The sequence below is a fragment of the Agelaius tricolor genome, unplaced genomic scaffold (assembly GCF_023055355.1).
Source record: "Agelaius tricolor isolate 1412-34295 unplaced genomic scaffold, bAgeTri1.0.p SCAF_18, whole genome shotgun sequence".
NCBI classification, from domain to species: Eukaryota; Metazoa; Chordata; class Aves; order Passeriformes; family Icteridae; genus Agelaius; species Agelaius tricolor.
Window position 1 is genome coordinate 4758592 of NW_027269278.1, and position 20493 is coordinate 4779084.

The 20493-nt window shown below is 40.7% G+C and overlaps 1 protein-coding gene across 3 annotated transcripts in view; it reads left to right on the plus strand.

Moving 5' to 3' along the window:
- Positions 1 to 20493, plus strand: part of SLIT3 (slit guidance ligand 3) — a 494398-nt gene that overhangs the window by 397970 nt on the left and 75935 nt on the right. For all 3 annotated transcript variants that reach the window (XM_071443101.1, XM_071443102.1, XM_071443103.1), the window contains 6 exons: positions 3797 to 3865; positions 4922 to 4993; positions 5175 to 5246; positions 10618 to 10689; positions 15183 to 15346; positions 20331 to 20455. In XM_071443101.1, the coding sequence (XP_071299202.1) occupies positions 3797 to 3865; positions 4922 to 4993; positions 5175 to 5246; positions 10618 to 10689; positions 15183 to 15346; positions 20331 to 20455 (574 nt within the window). The remainder of the gene's footprint in view (positions 1 to 3796; positions 3866 to 4921; positions 4994 to 5174; positions 5247 to 10617; positions 10690 to 15182; positions 15347 to 20330; positions 20456 to 20493) is intronic.

Sequence of the window (20493 nt, forward strand, 5' to 3'; positions counted from 1 at the left end):
AGCAGCTGTCATCTTTTATGCATAGTTTTAAATGTTTTATGTGCAATGTTGGTGTGTGTGGAGGATGCTGGATGAGCCCTGGGGCTGCTGCAGCCCCCCTGGCCATGCTGTAGAAGAAACCTGGCCAGGTAGGAAGGTGGTGGCTTTCTTTGAGAGCTGAACATGTATTTTGGGATTTTCTGGTTTGGTTCTTTTTCAATTTTTGCTCTGGCAATTGCTTGTTGGTTACAAGTCATTATTGAGACTTGAGGATTCTCAGCAGCATTCACAGGGTAAACTCCAAAAACCTCCAATCTGATATTTAAATAGAGCCTAGAGACCTTAGGAAGCAAATGAGGTTGTTTTGGATAGCAGTCAGAGTCTATTTTAAGGCAACTGACACTCAGTCTTTACTCTGTATATTAATAACTTGATTCCCAGTATTGAAATTAGACACGTATTTTTCTTCATTCATACCAGAATCTCTTTGCATACCAGACACCATGGACATGATATTCCTTTGGCTAAAGACTGGAAAGAATTAAAAATTTAATCTTCCTTCCACATTGAGTCTTTTATGGCTATTTTGAGGGGCTTTTTGGCAGAGCATCTGGAGCTTCATCTCTGTTTTTTTTATTTATATAGATGCATTCATAAATACACAAAGTTTTGTGTCTCTGCCCATTTGCCCTCAGGAATAATTCCTTTATTCACTCTGTCCAGCCCCCTGAGCCCAGCAAGGTGGGGAGGGGGTGCCCTGCACCCCCAGCTCTGCCAGAGGCACCTCCCCTGCTGCAGTTGTTTTCCTCAAATTCAGCATCCCAGCTCCTCCTGATTCTTGGCAAGCTCTTCTGCCCTGAAAGCCTTGGTTATTTCAAATTCCCTGCACTTAAATGTGCTTTCAGAATGAATGCCTTCAGCTCGGAAAATGCTGCCACGTTTTGTGTAATGGGGTGAGAGGTTTAGCAGTGGTGAATTGTTCTTATGGATGCATGAAAAGTGTGTTATCAGTGCTTTTTCAGAGTTAAATTGTGTTTATTCAGAAACTGTACCACTGGTATGAGTATTGCAGTTTTTTGCTAGCACATTTATATAACCATCAAATTGCTGCAGAGCAAATCCAGAGCTATTCAAAGCAGATCTTCTGTAGGAGTTTAACTCCAGGGGTCTGCATGTCTGGGTTAGTCTGAGTCATGAAGCACTGAATTAAAATGTGCACCCTTGACTTTTGATTGCCCCAGCAAGCAGATGAGGAGAAAAAAACTTTGGCTCACAACCATGAGTTTGTTTAAATTGCAGGCTGTTTCATATTGAGATCAACTAGAGAATATCCTGAAAATATGTTCTTGAAGAATTCAACATATTGCAAGAGTCTCCTTTCCTAAAGGAAAATCATATATAACTTCCAAATACATAATACATGACCTGCTTTTGATTTCCTTTAGAAATCCTTAGACTTTTACATTTGGAATAAAGACTAGAGCCCTAACCTGCCCTCTTGCATGGGTTTGAGATTTGTGATTTTCTGGGATGAAGGGGAAGGCACAGACTCCCAGTATCCTTCTGCATCCACAGCAGACCATGGCTGGGGGAAAGAGATGTGGTTTGCCCTGTAAGAAATGTGCCATGCATGTCTAAATACTGAGAATCTCCAGTTTATAGTGGGAAATTACCCAGGAACTCCATTTTCACAATCATTTATAACAGATTCAGCCAAAATGAAGCAAGTGGCTTTCCAGTTGTGGAAAATGTGGATTTCCATGGGAGGTGTAAGTGTGGCACAGCCATTCTGTCCTCTGGCTGCTGAGACTCTGTCCCTGCTCTGCTGGCTGTGCAACTCTCTCAGTGCTCATGACCATTGGCAGGGAGAGATTAATTAGTTCAGCAGAGTTTTTAATTGAGAAAGTCATTTCCTTTGGTTAAAAAGTCAGAAGCTGGTATTCCCACAGTGTCCAGCCTAACCCTGGAGAGGAGTGAGGTGAGCTGCAGTCATGCTCCAGGGGAACTCTGCCAGGATGGGATCCTGTGCACAGGCAGAAGGGATAACTGTGAGCCTGGCTGGAGCAGTTCAGCTGGAGTTCAGTACAAAAAGAGATTTGAAGCAGCAGAAAATGTTGAGAGGTCATTAAGCTGAAAATAAAAGATGGGGAGGGAATAATACCAGCTATAAAATATATTATGTAAGAAATTCTGGGTTATTTCATGGATTTTATTTTTTGAATTATGTAAAAATAAAGTTTGTGGGAAAATATTCTTGGATTTAGTTTACACAAGTATCTCTATGCTGTTAAGTTAATGTAGCAAGGGAACATAGAGCACCAGGCTAATCTATTATTATTGCTGTTTGCTATAGTAAGTGCAGAATAAGGAGGCCTGTTGCCAAAGACAAGGAAATTGTATGTGTGGAATAAAAATTCTTAACATGATTATCAGATTCTGTTTTCAGCAGCAGAGGCAGCACATGAACTGTTCTGGAGTCTGTGGGCTGCATTTCCTGGCTACACTTGATTATGTTTCAAAACATTCCACATCAATTGCATTGCCCCATGTCTGCCTCAGGAAATATCCCTGCAGCATCATGTAAGGAAGGGAAATATCATTTTCTCTTTCATCCCACCTGTGGAGGGAGGAATGCATTCCTCCTCCTCCATGGAGCTCTCTGAGAAGGATGGGTTGGTTTCCCAGGCAGATGTTGATTCTGGAAGATGTCTGGAGAAACATCTTGGCCCTGCCATGGCACCACAGTAGTCACTTTGCATTGGAGCTTTATTACTTTGGTATCTTCCATGGGTACCTAAAAGCCAAGGTTAAGGAACAAAACCTCCAGCTCTGTCTCTGTTTTATTGTGGTAAACAGAGAAATGCCCACATCCCATTGCTGCCACAGTCAGCTGTGCAGACTGGAGTACCCACACTCTCTTCTCGGCAAGCCTTTTAAAATTTTTGTGTTTTTTCAAGGGTTTTTACTGAGTAACTCACTGATCATGGTTCTCAAGTGGAGAAAAAGGGCAAAATGAAGGCTCTATTTGCCTGTATGAGGATTTGGGATTATCCCCAAAGGCCCTACCATGCCTGTGTCTGCATAGAAATAGGTTCAGTGGTGTCTCAAACAATGTCCACACTGGAAACACAAGATATGTTGTTAAATATACTTAGTGCACATAGGAGGAACCTCTGTTCCAAGAGAGCTTGGTCTTTGGTCTTTAATTTATACCAAAGAGGAAAATCTGGTTTTCCTCTTGTACCTGCTGTGAAAAGGAGAGGTGACGGGGGTGTATTGCTGTGGTGGATGTGCCACGTTGCGGATGTGCCATCAAACTTGTGGATGTTTGTGTTGATGCTGGAATTAGTGGGACCTTTTGCAGCACAGAGCTCTGGGAATGCTGCTCCTCTTCCCATTCTGGCTGCACAGGGACCTTTCATGCTCAGGACAAATGGTAGGGTCAGGGAGCAGTCAGCACTGTTGGAGAGACTTGGGAAAGGTAACTCCAAGTTCAGGGCACAGGCCATGCAATTTTTCTCCCCTTCTTCAGCTGCTGTCACAGAAGAACCAAGTGGTCATTTCTGTTTGCTGTAGGCCAGAGATCCTTTATGCACTTCCAAGTTTTAAAACAAATAAAGTAAATCAATAAGCTGCTGTTGTGCTTTGCATGTGGGTAATTCATTTATAAAGTAAAAGCTGTTAGAGTTTCAAAGCAATGAATCAAAGATAATTTCATTAATGACTGACTTTATATTGTCCTCATTCGTGGTGCAGATTGAGTGACGTGAGTTCTCCTTAATGTGTTTGTGTAATTGTCAAATGTGACTTTTTTCAGATACTTGGAAGGAAACCATCTGCCTGCTGTGCCGAAGGGGCTCTCTGCCTTCAGACACCTGACACTGATGTAAGAAACACGTGCTTTCAATGTCAGGGAAATTGCATGACTCTTTCTGCACTGTGCTGTTGGTGGAACATAAATAATTGGTATTTGGAGTGGGGTGTGGGGAAAAAAAACCAACACCAAACCCCAAAACCTTCTGTAATTTGAATTTGGAAAGAATTTCACAGTGGACACTGCTGCCAGTAAATGCTCATAAAGAGTGAGGTGCCTGAGAAGCCCCTTGCTCTGCAGGACCCTGAGAGGACAAAACTCTCACACAGACTGCTGCAGTTTCACTTGGCAGATTTATCTGTAAAGGTCATTAGCAGAGGAGGCACATTCATTTGTGCTAGATGAGGCAGTATTTACAATGCTAAGGCAATGACAATTTGCATAGCTGTTTCTTCTGTGAACAGTCATGCAGATAGAGACACAGCTAGGCTTTGTTCTGTAAATTGCTCCCTGAAATACACAGGAGGGACATTCCCTGCCTGAACTATTTATCAGGAATTTTCAAATGCTGTTGGAATCAGCTGTGCAGATACTCCAGTCCAATGGGCTGGGCAGCCTCAGACAAAAATAACATGGATGAAAAACTGGAATGCTTTGCTTTAAGAGTGTTTTTTATTTAGAAACATCTCTAATTTTGCTTTTCAAGGGAGATCAATAGAAAAACAAAATGTTCTGGTTGAGTCTAAAAGACTTTTTTAAATGAAAAATGAAATTTTGTTCTAGTAGCTGTCAATATGATAAGTATTTGGAAGTGGGGTGCCTTGAATGCATTGCAAAGCAAGTTGGAACAGTAAACATTCAGCAGTGCTTGTAGCATTTATTCATTTGTTCTTTTCATTGAATGCTGTATGCTGGAAAGATGCTTTCATGTTTCTCAGTCTGAGGCTTTTTAGGGGAGTCTGATATGCTTTTCCTTTAGAGTTTATTCAAAGTTGGTCAGAAAATACACTGGTTGATAATATGCGACTTTTCAATTGCTTCCAAGCATTTTGCTGTGCAGATATTATGTAATCTTTTTAAAGATTAATTCATACATGTAAATGATATTTTCTCTGTGTGTTTCTTCAGTGATTTGAGCAACAACAGCATCAGTGTCTTGGCCAATCACACCTTCAGCAACATGACTCAGTTATCGACACTGTAAGTAGCCCAAAGTTTTGCTAACAGCTTTAATTGCTTTTCCAACACCATCTAAGCTGTTGAGCAATTAGTGCATCCCTTGTTGCTTAAGCATGTGTCTCTCCGTGCCTATCTGTGGTTGAATTAGCAGTGAAATAACCAAAGCCAGGCCAGAGTTGTGACTCTGCTCTCCCCTCTGCAGCATCCTGAGTTACAACAGGCTCCGGTGCATCCCCGTCCACGCCTTCACCGGGCTCCGCTCGCTGCGAGTGCTGTAAGTGAATCCCCCAGTGCAGCTCTGCAGGCTGCAGCTGGGGCAGGGAGGCTGCAATGGGCAGGGGGGAATGAATTTTTGCATCATTGGTGTCAGTGTATTTCTGCTCTGGTGGAATTTGTCCCATAGAGGCCAGAGCAGGTGAGCGCTAAAGACGCGATTGCGTATTTGCAGGAGGCGTGCAAATTCATTTGTCTGAATTTCCTTCAGGGTTTATTTACATGATGGAGCTTTTACATTATTTACATTATGGAGCTTTTCTCTGAAAGCTCTGGTGCAGGACTGTCACAAATACAGGTGATAGTTCCTGCATCAGAGGAACAATCTGCAAAAAACTTCACAGAATCTGTTTCTGCTGCCTGAACAATGTCTGGGTGCTCCACAGGAGAAGACTTTTACTTAGTCTGTATGCATTTGGTTATAGAGTGTGAGTTTCCATTGGATGCTTCAGCAAAAGTGTCTTTATGGAAAACTTCTGTGCATTTTCAGAATATTTTCCATTGATTCAGATTGATACAGGCAAGCTAGAATGTGATCTGAAGGGAAGTTAGAAGCTCCCACACTAAATCAGTGAATAAATCAGGCCAGTGGCTGGGCACCAGTAATGCTGAGATGCCTGTCTCAAATGTCCTTAAGTTGTGAATAAAATTACACCTCATATTGACTGGGGGCCTGCTCAGAGATATCCATGTGTGGTTTATTTCTTGGGAGGTCCTTTTCTGCACTCCTCCTTTCTTTCCAGTGTAGCTGCTTTCAGCAGCTTTGTGGATTAAACCATTTGTTTACAATCTCTTGTGAAATTCATCCCCTCATTGTCTCAGAGTGTGGGCTGTGGGCCTGTTCCTCACAGCAAGAGCCTCTCCCAGCTTTCCTCAGGCATCTGCAGGACTGGCTCCTGCCTCTGTCTCATATCCACTGCCTGATCAGAAACAAACCTGGGTTGGTTCTGTGGACAGCAGGAAGGTGGAGAAGGAACCTTGCCATGGCCCAGAGACACGAGTGGGTCACCAAGACTTGCACAGTAGCCCAAGGGGATGCATTAAATAGCTTGTCTGTGTGAATTGGTTCAGTGTGCCAAAGGAGAAAGAGATCTGAACACTCAAAGCTCAGGACAGACAAGCTGAAGATCATTCTGAGTGCTATGAAACTTCACATTGATATTTTCCATTAAAAAAAAAATAGGTGATGTTCAGATGCAGAAGTTTGTGTTAATCTAAAGAGCAGTGGTTGTTGTGTGTTGGTTCTATAAATGTGGAATCAAAGTGTCAACATGGGCAGTATTGGGACTGTGGAAGCAATAAGCAATAAACTGTGGTTTCAATGGTAAAACAGATATCTCAGTTTCAGCCTCCCAAATTACAAGACAGCTTTGGATTCCCACTTTTCATTAGCAAAACCAAGAAAGATTCGTGATTTGGATTTGTTGCTTTAAGTTTGGCTTGGGATCCTGATTTCTAGCACACTGGGATGGTCACATTTGAGCTGTTACATGAATCCTGAAATTCAGCCACAGATTAATATATTCTGTTTCATGGCCAAATAAATTATTCCATATGGAGCTGTCTTCTGGCCTGCTCCTGAGATGCAAGCTAGCTTGATTAAAGCTGCTGAGGGGCTCTCTACCCTGAATTACAGTGGGGATAAACCATGCCTCCCTCTTTCCAATAGCCACAATTTGTCTTTTCACTTCTGTTCTTGCAGGCCACATATGGGCAGGAACAGAGGGCAGTATTTTAATGACAACTGTTGTTTTTTGGCTTTTTTAAACGATCTGCTAATCAAAAAGTATCTTCCTCCTTCAAGGGAGAAACCCCCCACTGCCTTGCACAGAGCAGTGAAATGGGAATCTCTGCCTCTGCTCCCTGCATTTGAAAGCCTCCAGATTGATTTGATTTATTATGGCCCACAAAACTCTGGTATCAGCTACAACTTTTGCCACGTGTCATCACTGTTGCTACTAAAAATCAATTCTCCAAAGAGAAAATGGTTTCCAAGAGACAATAGGAAATCTGTTACTGTCAGTTTTTTATTATCCATACTCTCAGGGGAACTTAAAAGAGAAAACATCAGCAAAACAATTTTCACTTTTTTTTTTTTAATAAAAACAATATAGGGATCTTATTACTTTTGGCTGTGCATGCCTTTGGAGGTAGCAGACCCTTCTCATGAAAGTTTTCCAAATTCCTTTGTTTTCTGTATTTTTGCCTCTATAGTAAATACAGTAAAAAAGTGTTTTGAAAATCAGAATAATCATAGCTGTATGATGCACTTGGTCTTTGACAGATATTTCATTCTGAACTCCCTTTCTTAGATTTTTCAGCACAAGCCCAAGTGAGAAAACTGCAGAGTCAACATGTTTATGTTTAAGCCTTAATATCTATCAGTGTTTACAAAATCAGGTCTTTAATCTCAGCCTTCCCATGGTTTATCCATAACAGCAGCCAAAGGGTGCAGGGGAGCACAGGACATAAAGTCTGGAGAATTTTTTTTTAATAAGCAGAAGTAGGTTTTTGAGCCAAAGCTGTAACAGTGAAAAGTTGTGGATTGGTTTTTCAGTTAATTTCTCCAAAGCTTGTCTTCTTAGAAACTAAATATAAACAGATTAAGGAAGCTGAGATTGAGACAAATTAGAAGTATTAGAGCTCTCTAATGACCTGAACAGATTATTTTAAAGATCATTGTGTAATCACATATGTGACTTAGTTAAGAGGCAAAGTCCAAAAATCAAAATAATTCCTAAGGTCACTAAATAATTATCCATGTTATAGTTAGGGGGAAAAGGGGTAAAATGACCTATTGAATATTCTATTAAGAGATACTCCAGTTTTACTGAAAGCTGATGGATATTTCCTGCAGTTCAAAGCTCAGACAAACACTAGTATGTGTGATGATAAAGCTGTCACCAGTAATCTTTGGGCACAAAGTTTTTGCAGTACACTTTCACTGTTGGGTGCTGCACTGATTTGACCCAACAGAAGCATCTGGCTGCTTTTTATGGGGGTTTTTTTGGTGTTTTGTTTTTTGTGGGTTTTTTTTTCTTTTATCAGAGAATGATTCCTTGTATTTATGCAGTCAGTTTGTAGAAGCTCTGCTGATGTGAGCGTGGAGCAGTGGCACTGTGGCTTTCCCTGCCATCCGAGCTGTGCTGGCTCCTGCAGGCTTTGGCACCCTGGGGGCTCCCTGTGGGTGTTTGCCCTGATGGGATGTGGCTCTGAGAGCTCACATTTCTGTCTTCCCAAAAACACATCCCCTTTGTGTCTGCAGGAGCCCAGGGCTGGGGACAATGGGCTGGCAGGCAGGACGTGGGAAGGGTCCATGAAAGAAAAACAACCAGGAAACCCCAGCCCAAAAGGATTTGTTGAATTAATTTCCTTCCCTGAAGACAAAGGAATAAGTTAGTGAGATTCTGTGTTGAAGGAAGTTTTGATTTCAAGAATTCTCAAGTGTTCTGTTACTGTGTCCTCCAGAGGGGATCCACATCACCTTAAACCCAAACCCTTGCTGTTTACTGGAGCTCAGACAAGAGGATCCCTAGAAGTTGTGCTTTTGAGGGAGAATACACACATCAGTGTGTGCTTTAAATGTCCTAATGTGAAAGGATTTATTTGACCATTTGATTGTAAGGAGATTTGGTACAAAAATGTGTTCCTGATGTTGATCCAAGAGGAAAGATTTTGTTGCACTGTTGAATTCTCTTGCCACTATTTATTATTGTGAGTTTTAAGGGGGGTTTAGCATTTGTCATTTCATTTTAGTTGTAGGAGTGATGATGTTGCTGACATGATTTTTTTATTAAAATGCAGGCACTTGCATCCATGAAACACCTCAGTGTTTGGGACATGTAATAAAGCAAATCCTTCTAAGGGTTTTATTTGATGGGTTTAACTTCTTACAGATAAATGGCTATGTCATTCTTCAGCTTCTCTTGAATGTTTCCAATACACCTAGAAGAGAAAATGTACTCCTTCACAGGATAAATGGGACTGATACAATCTGAAGATTAGTATGTCTGTTTACAGAGAATTGTCTTGCAGTTTAAAAGATCAGCAATAAGCTCATTATGAGCAGCTGCTTATTTAAATGTGTTCATTTCATTGACCATTTTGATGACAAGTGGTTGACTAGGTCTCCTCACACCACCAAAATACTCCTTGCTGAATAGCTGTGGGTTTGTCTCACTCAGCTGGTCATTCTGTACAGAATTAGTGAGTTTTATCTGGAGTTACTGTGTGGGAGCTCATATCCTTCCTGTTCCTGTGCAGATTCATTTCTTGGAGATACACCCTTATATATGGCAAGTTATTATTAATAGTCAAAACCAAGGAAGGCTTAAAGGAAAATTTCAGAATCAGGATGTTGGAGGGGCATTGTGTACATCCTGGTGCAGCTGAGAGTGGTGTTAGGGCAGAAAGGTTGCAAAAAAACAGATGCTTTTATTTCACTTAGGGCAGTTGTCTGGTTCCATGGGTTGAGATTTGGATTGTTTTAAACCCAATGTTTCAACAATAGGTACACTCACAGAAGTAAAAACTGTGATTGCTGTGTCAGCTAATCACCAGGTAAGTTAGAAAACAAATGACTCAAGGGCAAGAGCTGCTCCAAACCACACAGCAGCATTCTGTTTTCCACCCTCCTCTGCCATGTCTGGAGCACTGACAGGAATTCCCATCTATGCTTCTCTATGTAACCCATGCACAAATGTGGGTCTTTTCTCATAGACGAAATAAAGTGGGAAATAAAGAAATAAATTGTCCTGGAAACAGTGGAGAAACCCTTTCACTCCTTTCAAGGGTCCTGAAAATGCTGCTAAAAATTATAATTTCTTTGCACAGGGTGAATAATGTCCTAAAACAACTGATTTCAGGTGCTTTCCTTGGTAGCACAGAGAGGTGGTTTTTACTGTAAGAATAGGAAAGTGTGGCTGTATTTACCCTCAGGGACTCTTGCTCTCTCTCCTAGGATCTCTCTGAAGTCAATAGTTAATTTAACTTTCACAATTCTTATTTCCCCTGCTCTGTTTTTGCTGTGCTTCTGGCTAATGGGATTCTGTAAGAGAACTCAGGTCTGGATGTGAGGGCCCACTTGTCATCAATACACTTTTAATGGCATAAATGGTATGTCACCTTTTTAATTTACAGCAGCACTCACCGACTCTTCTGATTGCATCATTGTTTTAAATGCCAACACCTCGAGGCAGGAGTGATAAACCATGGAAGTTCATGAGTTGTGAAATTCACAGAAACTCTCAAAGAATCAAAATTAAATTAATTTTAAAGCATTTTAAAATTAATTTTGAAGCATCCATTCCTTCAGTTGCAGGGGCCAGACAAAATACTGTGCTTTGATACCTTCCTGCTTCTCCCCCTTCTAGGACACTCCATGGAAATGACATTTCCAGTGTTCCTGAGGGATCTTTCAATGACCTGGTGTCCCTGTCCCATCTGTAAGTACTTCTGCCTGGCTGAATCTCTGGGATTGATGGTTTCAGATTTGTAAAACAGCACATATTGCTAGGATTGTGTAGCTTTTTTGGTTTTCCTGCTCACTTTTGGTAATGTGCTCTGGATATTCATAGTGCATCTGTTCAAAGGAAATAAAAATTTCTAGGACCTGTTGTTATTAGTTATGAAAATATTTTCTTAAGGAAAACCAAATGAGCAAGTGTGACAGTTTTCTCTGCTGTGGACTTTGTGTTTAAGGTTTTCTTTCAGCATTGTCAATGTGAAATGCAGAGCATATTATGGTTTAAGAGTGAGGCAGGAAACCTCCCACAAAGAGCAAATATTAAGCAAATGTGAATTCTTTGCTTAATAAGTGTCATATGTTTTGCATGCTGGAATTTTGTCAGTATATGGACTTGTTGATGAATCACTACTACAGACATATATATTTAATCACATGGAAATTGGTCATTTCACAGCATTAATGCTTCATTCCATAGTTTGCAAAAATTATTAGGCATTTCAGCTTTTTGAGGAAATTACTATTACACTGGTAGAGGGCCAGGAGACTTTCAAATGCAGTTTAGTTGATGAAAGAGCAGACAAAGAGCTGCAATGGCTCCAAACTAAACTTGAGTGACCAGAAAATGCTTTTTCACTGAGATAGCGTGTGATACTTCACACTATTGATAATTGATGTAGGAAAAGCAATTTTGTGCAGCAAGTTTCTTGATGACTGTCCTCAGTTAATCAGAGGGCTGAGCATGTGCTGGTCCCTCTGTGAAGTGAGTGGTTTCAAAGGCTGATACAGATGTTTTCTGGCCTGGTGCTGATGTAAACACAAGCAGATATGTGTGCATTTAACATAGGTTTATATCTATTTATTGTTTCTTTTTAACCTTTACCATGCCCTCCAGAACACTTTCCTGAACACCAGATTCAGATTGTATTGAAGTATTTCCTGGGTAGCAGATACATCCCTGGCAGCTTTCTGTCTCTGTTCCTCTATGGACAGTAAAAAATAAAAATATCTCAGATAGGCACAGAAATCATGATAGCAGCTTGGGCAACTTGAGCAGAGAAATAATGAAATAATCTTCTCTGTTTCCAGCTTACACCTCAGTATCATTGGTTTTGCACATTTGTTTTTCCTGTTCCCAGTTTAGTCCAGTCTTTTTGTGTGTTTGGGATTGAAATTCTGGCTGAGCTGAAGCCCTGTTCCTGCTTTTGGGAGTGCAGTGACACCTTCCATACTGGGAATCTGGCTGCTGGGGGTATTTTCAGAACTCCAGGAATAAACATAGCATGTTCCATTTGTTTGAATTTCCCTCAGGGTTTACATTAAATGAAGTGGAGATCCAATTTTCCTGGGTAAACTGTTCACCTTAGGGAGTGATAAAATCCCCTTTGGCCCAATACAATCTCTGCACTCTTTTCTGTTTAGATGTATGTGCTGCCAGAAATGTAAAATACACAAAGCCCAAATGAACAGTAATAAATAGGATCCATAAAATAAATAAGACCTGTCTGGGGTGTAATTTGCACAGTTGAGCAGTTGAATTTTACAGTGCAATTGTGCTCTCCAGTTTCTTAAAGAGGATCCTGAAACTTTTAGGAACCACAATTAATTTTTTCCTCACATGCCTGAAAAAGCTGTGCTTACTCAAAACCATAGAGTCATAATAATTGAAAATAAATGCATTTTGAGCCCCTCCTGATACACTGAACTTCAAGGAGAAAGCAGGCACTTGGGGTCAGTTTGAAAATCATACAAGGACTTGCTATCCTCAAATTCTTAAAGCATGGGAGAACAAAAATTTGTCCTAATTGTGCAAAGTATGTGGCTGAGGGTGGGATTGGTGTTGTGGCAGGGCAGAGCTGAGTGCCAGGGTGTGGAAAGGATGCTCAGCCCAAGCCTCCTGGGGCAGGACAAGGGGGACATCAAACTGGCTTTTAGAATTGCAGAGAGATATTTGTGTGGCATAGACAAAACTATGGATTTTAGTCAGTGTAGCATAGACTATGGATTTTAGTCAGTCTTTTGCAACAGTTTTGACTTGGTCTGTAATTGGAAGAACAAAAGTGAAATCCAGATGGTCCAATCACTTTCTCCATAGCTGTTTAAAGCCTACAGGAACATTTTCACCACATTTCCTTTATGTCATGAACATCATCTTGCTGTAATGGAAATATCATAACAAATTATGCAGCTTTAGCTCGCTGAATTTTGAGGTAGGTTTGTGTGTGCTGTACACTGCTTTTGTTTACTCTTTATTACTTTATTTAGTTGAATCACATAATTGCCTTTTTAAGCCATGACTCTACTGACATTTTTAATCCAGGGCAATGATAAGAATGCTACAGCACTGCTGTAGGATTGGGTATAATACTACTTTAAAAGAGCCCAAAATCTGCTGGGATGGAGCTGGGACCTTCCCAGTTAGGTCAGGTCCTGCAGTTGCTGTCCTCACCCTTCACTGGTGAGTGTCCCAAGAACTGCTCACACAAACTGACCCTGTGGCACCCCAGGGATTGCACAAACCCTCAGCAATGGATGATGTTGAGTACAGCAGGTATTTCCAAAATATTTCCCATAAACAGCTCAGATTTCTAATCCTGCTGAATTATCTTCTCTTTACTCAAATTTTTATTAACTGCCTATATAAATAAATTGTCCCCTCCTCTTTTTTTCAGCATTGTCATGGATAGCGTTATTTTAATTGACTTTATTCAGAGTTTCCTCTAAACAAAATAAGTGTCTGAACAGAAATATCTGCCCAACATTTTGAAAATGCTTCTGGTGGTATTTCCTTACAGCAGAAGATATTTTTACCTTCTGGAAATATTTTGCTATAATAGGCAGAGAAATTGAGAAAGTATGTTAGAACTCATGAATGAAAATACAAGAATTATCTCTGGTTCCTAGAAATAAATTTTTTTAAAAAATCAAAAAAATAACCCCAAACCAAACCAAACAAAAAAATAAAAGGCAAAAACCCCCAAACAAAGCACAAACCACAAAAAGAAGTGTGGAAGGATACATTTCTGAAGTTATCAACAATGTTATTTGTAATCATTTTTTTGTGACTGTACAGCAGCTTTATTTCTAACATAGTTTATAAATATTAATTAACACGGTAACAAGCTTTCCTTTGTCCTCCCACTCACATTTTATATATGGAAGTTTCTCAACACTAAAAATTTCTCAGCTTTCACTGCTGCATTTTGTTTGACCTTGGACAACTGAGCCAGTTGATCACAGTTCCAGGGTCAAAAAGTCAACCCAGTAGTTTTTTTTCCATTGTAAGCAATGGATTTACAGGAGGAGTGGATGGGTATTTTTTAATGCTGAGCTGCAGTACACATTTAATTTTGATGAATGAGCCCCAGACAGGGTTTGAACCCATGAACTCTCATTATGAATCTGTCTAGGGCACAGTGGGTTCATTAGTCACTCCAATAGAAATGTATCAACAAATTTACTGAGGTTTCTATCTTAATGTCCTGCCTGATATGTTTTTATTTGAAAGAAGCTTGAGTTTACAGTACCATCTTAAAAATAGTTTATAGCATATGCAGAAATTTTAAAGTCTAAAAACCTATTTGAATAATTTGTTTCTTTAGTATCTCTTCCTTGTGCTATTCTTTATTTAGCTTATTTTTCTTTCATAAGGTCAATTCAGGTGTTGTACAGCTGAAGTCTTACATTGACTTTAAGCAAAATAAATACAGACTTTCAACATGCATCTCTTCACATTTTAAACAATTAGTTGGCTTCAAACTGTTTTTTCTGAAGTGTAAACTTTGTTTGTAATTGACCGATTGCCTAAAAAGACACTTTCTTTAAGAGAAAGAGAAGTACAAATTAGTCAAGGTAGCACCTAAATTTAAGGTAAAAAGGTTGATTTTCTTTTGGATAGATATCCACTAATAAAGGAAAAAATTCTGAGAATTATAATTTCGCTATATAAATGCATCTTCTACAAATGTTTGACCTAACTCAAATGATGGGTCAAGCAGCAAATGTGTTTTCAAAGTCATAAATAAACTTAGCAAGCACTGGGTTGCAGTTTGGAAAATGGAGATATCTTCTGCATATGTGTTTCATCTGGTGAGGAGTCATTAATGTGAGTCATCAGACCCAAACTAAATTACTCAATTCAGGGTTAGAATACGCTCAGGAAGGACAGAGAATTAAAGGGAATCAATGTGATGAATTTGATGAAAGCAATATGTCTGGTGACATTGCTCAAGCACAATTGTTTGAAAAAGGGATTTCTTCTTAGGTGTTTATATAATTTCCCTAACTAATGATGGGAAGAAAGGAGAAGAGCAGGAGATGAAATCTAAAATCCTTCCTGAATACTCAACAGATCTTTTCCTCGTTGGGAAACAATACCATAGAAATGTAGAATAAACCGTGCCTCGCTGAGATCAGAGCTGTTTGCTGTCCTTGCCTGCCAAATAACCTGTGCTAATTGTTGTGCACCTCGAGGGCTCTGGGCACCAACCCCCTGCACTGCGACTGCCACCTGCGCTGGCTCTCCGAGTGGGTCAAGGCGGGCTACAAGGAGCCGGGCATCGCGCGCTGCCGCGGCCCCGAGGCCATGGTGGACAGGCTGCTGCTCACCACGCCCACGCACCACTTCCAGTGCAAAGGTAGGAGCTGGCACCTCTGCCCAAGGCTCTGCCCACTGGGCTGTGCTCTTGCACCCTTGGTTTTGCGGGGCAGTTGGGGTTGGGGTTTGTTTTCCGGAATGTCGTGCTCCTTCCAAGTTGTGTCTGGGGTTTCTGTTGCTGAAATGGCTCCTGAGGTGTTAGAAAGTGTTTTTCTCCCAGCCCCACGACCAAAGAAGAAGTTGAGATTCATCAGTTCTGCTTTTCAAGGTTGTTTATTTTCTCTTATCCATCACATTCTTCCTCTGACCTGCTGAGATCTGTCCAGCAGCTCGGGTTGGAGCACACTGACCGTCCTTGGGGTGGTGTTAACTTTTTATACTAAGGACCACGTGTACTTTATTTACAATAATTTTCCAATACCTATCACCTATGTTAGACAATCTGTCTCTACTCTAAACCAATCCAGAAGTGTCACCATCAGAGCAGAAGATGGAGGACAAGAAGAAGGAGAAAAAGGATAGGATACGTCCAGACCCCTCCATCTTGCCTCTTGAACCCCCATTCTAAAACTCCAAAATTCTACTTTTTCACCCTGTGACAAATTAACTATCATTCTACTCAAACCCTTGTGGCTTGTAAATCTTCACACAAAGTTGGTAATTGTTTCCATGGGCTAAAATCAAAGGCACAGGTGTTTTTGACTCCATGCCAGGGTCTCAAGTCTTCCAGGGCAGTCAGAGGAATGTCCTGGGTTCTGACAGTTGTGTTTTCTTGTGTTCTTCCCCAAAGTGCAGTTAGCTGCTCCACCAAGGAGAGGAGAAGCACTCCACTCTCCACTAAGGCAGGAGAAGCAGGGAGCCTGAGAGCAGTGAGTGTTCCTGATGCTCACCCCAGGTTCTGTAATGGCACATTAGCATATAGGGTGTTGTTAGAACTTATTGGAACAAATAATTTGTTTTGGCCTGTGACTTACCCCCAAAAAATTGAGAAAATAAGAGGTATTATAAAAACATAGAGCACTGTAGTTATTATGTACATTTACTTGAAAATGGAGAAACAGAGAATTCTTAAAGCAAATATTTACCAAGAAGTACATTTTCATCTGCAGATCTGCAAACCGTTCCAATCAGTGGCGATTCAGAAACTGTAGATTACAGAAAACGTGTCGTGTTTGAATTCAGTGTGCATTTATTCAGAAGAGGGTTGGGGGGCAGCTCTGAACAATTCAGGGTGCTCAGTGGCAGGAGTGTACTGCTTTAGAGGGCACTCAGATTATCCACTTTTCTGTGGATGAAATAAGTAGCTCATTAGTGACTGGTGGAGATTAAGACATATCTGCATGTTCTCATAAAAAAAGAGTTTCAGAGTTTTGCTTTGCTTACCAGCAGGAACTTGAAGATGGATCTATATTTATAGCGGAAAAGATGTATCAGTAGCCTCTCTTAGAAATGGAAATGAGGGCATAAAGCCTGTTTTTATGTCTCTCAGAGTACCATGCCCATTTACAGCACTGCTTGGCAGGGTGATTTTATAGGTGCTGGAATTAAACTGCTGAACAAACAAATGGTGGTGTTGGGGTGAGTTTAAAACACAGGTTCCCAAGGCTGAGTGGAATTTTATGTCCTTTCAAATGTATCTTTAATAACTGTAACCTTATAATTTAATTACTTTGAAATGTCAGTCTCAAAACTATCAGAACTCTGACCATAATTATCAAACCAGAGACTTTACAATAGTGTCTCAAATGTGAAGTAGAAATATAAGTACTAAAAATAGCAAATAATGCACTTGCTCCCATGAAGTGAACCAAAGAAAATAATTGATTTTGTATACTACACAGGATCTGAAAATTAAACCAGAAAGAGACTGGCTGTCTTCTTCATTCTGAACCTGTGATATATCAAGAGTTGTGCTCATTTTCTCTCTGAACTAAACAAGCAACTCTTAGGCAAAAGATCAGTACATCTGTGATCCAGGATATTAGATGTAGTTGTATGCTTTCTATGTAAATATTAGATTGGTCCACTAGAAAGCTCATGTTCTTTCTAATATCCCAAACGTCCCCCTAGCTTGCTTTATCTGAACAGAAAAGGAGAAAATAATGTGTTGATTTGGAGTTGGTGTTTGCACAAGCAGAAACAGCTGATGGTCTGGACAAGTGGCAGGAAAGTTCAAGAAGCTCTAAGCCCTTGACAAATTCACCTTTGCTCATGAAAATACAAATATTTTGAAAGCCAGGGCATGGTCTGGCAGTCTCACTGCCCCCTGTTCCCATTGCAGGGAGTGCTGAGCCCTGACCCCCAAAACCCTGGGTGCCCACCAAGGGTTGGCCCATGCTGGGCTGGGCACCTTGAGCTGCTGCAGCAAGGTCGTGCTCAGATGTCCTCTGTGACCTCCAGGAACTTTCACATTAGTAAATAATGTAAAAAGTAGTTGAACTTTTTCTTGTTAAAAAATATGTTTTTAGCCCGTGCCTGAGCAGGAGGTTATGTCTCAGCAGAGCCAAGGAAATAAAAGTGTGTTATGTGCAAGTCATGCAAACTCAGCTCTGCTTTTTATTAACTTGCCCTCCCAGCTATGCAGTGGAGGAAAGGAATGTGCTGGGCTGAGGGCATTTTGCTGTATGGATTTATAAATCAAATCCACAAGGGCAAAGTAATGAACTACTTAACTGCTAGGAACTAACACTGTTCTTATTAGCTCCTACATTGATTAGCTTTGATCTATGCCGTAGAAATAAATGGAAAATGTACACGTATTATGAAATAAATAGTAGAACAAATTCTGGCTTACTGACCTCTAAATCTAAAAGAGCAACACTGCTGCCTGTTTCATGAGCTCTCAGAGGAGCCACCTTTGTTTATTCTTTGTTTATTTTACCATGAAGACAAGTGTAACTCAGGTATGTCACGTTCCAGCCCCTGTCAGAGCCAGGAATTTAGGTGTGATGTCCTCTTCCAAGGTAAAAACATGCATGGCTTTGTGTTTAGACATAAAATAGGATGACAACAGTCCTTCATTTAATTTTTAGAATTTTTTCTTCCTGTGTATTTTTCCCTCAGTGCTGTCTGTGCACTCCCATCAGTCCCTGGTGGCACCACCATCACTACAGGAGCCGGACACAGCCCAGTGCTGCCACCTGAGACCCTTCAGCCCCCACTTCTGCCATGTTCTTACCCCTGCTGGTGCTCTGCAAGCATTCACAGTGAACATTCATAACTCATGCAGGACAATTCAAAGCAAATCCCTGGCTAGAAGGGATTTTTTCATCCCTAGTTCTGGTGACTCTGGAGCTCCATCTTCTCTTGAACATCAAATTTAAGCTTCTTTTCTTCACTTTCAGGATGTTTCACAATTTACTCCTACCATTTATCATGCAGTAACAAAAGCTCTATGCCCACTTTTGATTAGTACAAGACCAATTTTAAATTATTTTTAAAGGTATTTCCTTGAAAATGAAATAAAATTACTTTAGGGTCTTTACTGCCTGATATAATTTAAGCCACTTTAAAGTGCTAGGTTTCATTTTTTACATATAAAAGCCAATGAGTTAATACTTATTATTATTTGAAATGTAGCCATTTAAAAAATCACCATATTTTATTTAACTGTGAATATAACTGGGAATATAACTGCCTAAATTAGCTTTCTGTAAAGTCTCAACCATAAAGTATTGATTGACTTGGGACCCCAAATGTAATTAGTGTTGTTTTAGTCTGTGTTTATCTTCCTGCTCACCTACAAGCTTCACTACTTCTCTGGAAGATTTCTGCTACAAATATGAGGTTTTTTACATGGTTTAAATATGGCCCTGTTATTTACTTGCATACATTTACATATTTGCATATTTGCCTTTATTGCACTTTGATGAGATAGGTCAGTGTTGATCCTTCTTCTGGGCAGAAAGGGAAGAAAATAAGTTTCAAACTCTAATGTTAAATTAAGGATGGTAGAGCACTTTGCACCTAAATATTCCCATAAGCCTCTAACTAAATCTGTCTTGTACATGGTTTTTATTTATGTTGTTGCATCTGCACTTTCATTCTTGTTATCAGCCATAGAAATGTCAGGTTACAGTTCCCTGGGGCTGCTGTTGCAGGATTTCCAGAACTGAGAAGAGGAAAAATTGCTGAAAGCCATATATATATATAACCCACTCCCTGGAGGTTCCCAACATGCTTTTTTCAGAGCATATGTTTGCATCTTCAGGAGAATATGAGCATCATTGAGACTTGCCTAGCACTTGATTTAAGCACTTAAAGCCTCTCTGGTCCCTGGGAATCCCAGTGCACCTGCAGCATGTGCATTTGTGCCAGTGCTTGGGGGAAAGTGTTTGTGTGTGCATGGGGGGTGTTAATTCTGCAATCCAGCTCTCTGCTAACATGTTGGGACCCAGGATGTTCCTCTGACTGCCCTGGAGGACTCCAGACCCTGGCAGGGGCCTCAGAGACCTTGGCACAGAGTCAAAAACACCTGTGCCTTTGATTTTAGCCCATGGAAACCATTCCCAACTTTGTGTGAGGAGTTACAAGCTACAAGGGTTTGAGTAGAATGATAGTGAATTTACCACAGGGTGAAAAAGTAGAATTTTGGGGATTTAGAATGAATTCAAGAGGCAAGATGGAGGAATCTCAGCGTGTTCTGTCTTTCTCCTTCTTCTTCTTGGCCTCCATCTTCTGCTGTGATGTTGGCACTTTTGGATCGGTTTAGAGTAGAGACAGACTGTCTAACATAGGTGATAGGTATTGGAAAATTATTGTAAATAAAGTACAGGTGGTTTTTAGTATAAAAAGACAATACCACCCTGAGAGCAGTCAGAGTGCCTCAAACTGACCTGCTGGACAGACCTCAGCAGGTCAGACAGACAGTGTATTAGATAAGAGCAAATAAACAACCTTGAGAGCCAGAGCCAAGGAATTCTGCCTTCTTCTTTGCTCTCAGGGCTGGGAAAAAGGGGCTTTCCCACCTTGGGGTGATCTCCACACCAGAGACACCATCACTAACTCTGTGTCTGCCTCTACAGAGCCCGTGGATCTCAGTGTGGTGTCCAAGTGCAACCCCTGCCTCTCCAGCCCCTGCAAGAACAATGGGACATGCAGCAGTGACCCCGTGGAGCTCTACCAGTGCACCTGCCCTTTTGGGTTCAAGGTATGGCTCCAAGGAACTACATGAGGAGCAAGGAGCTG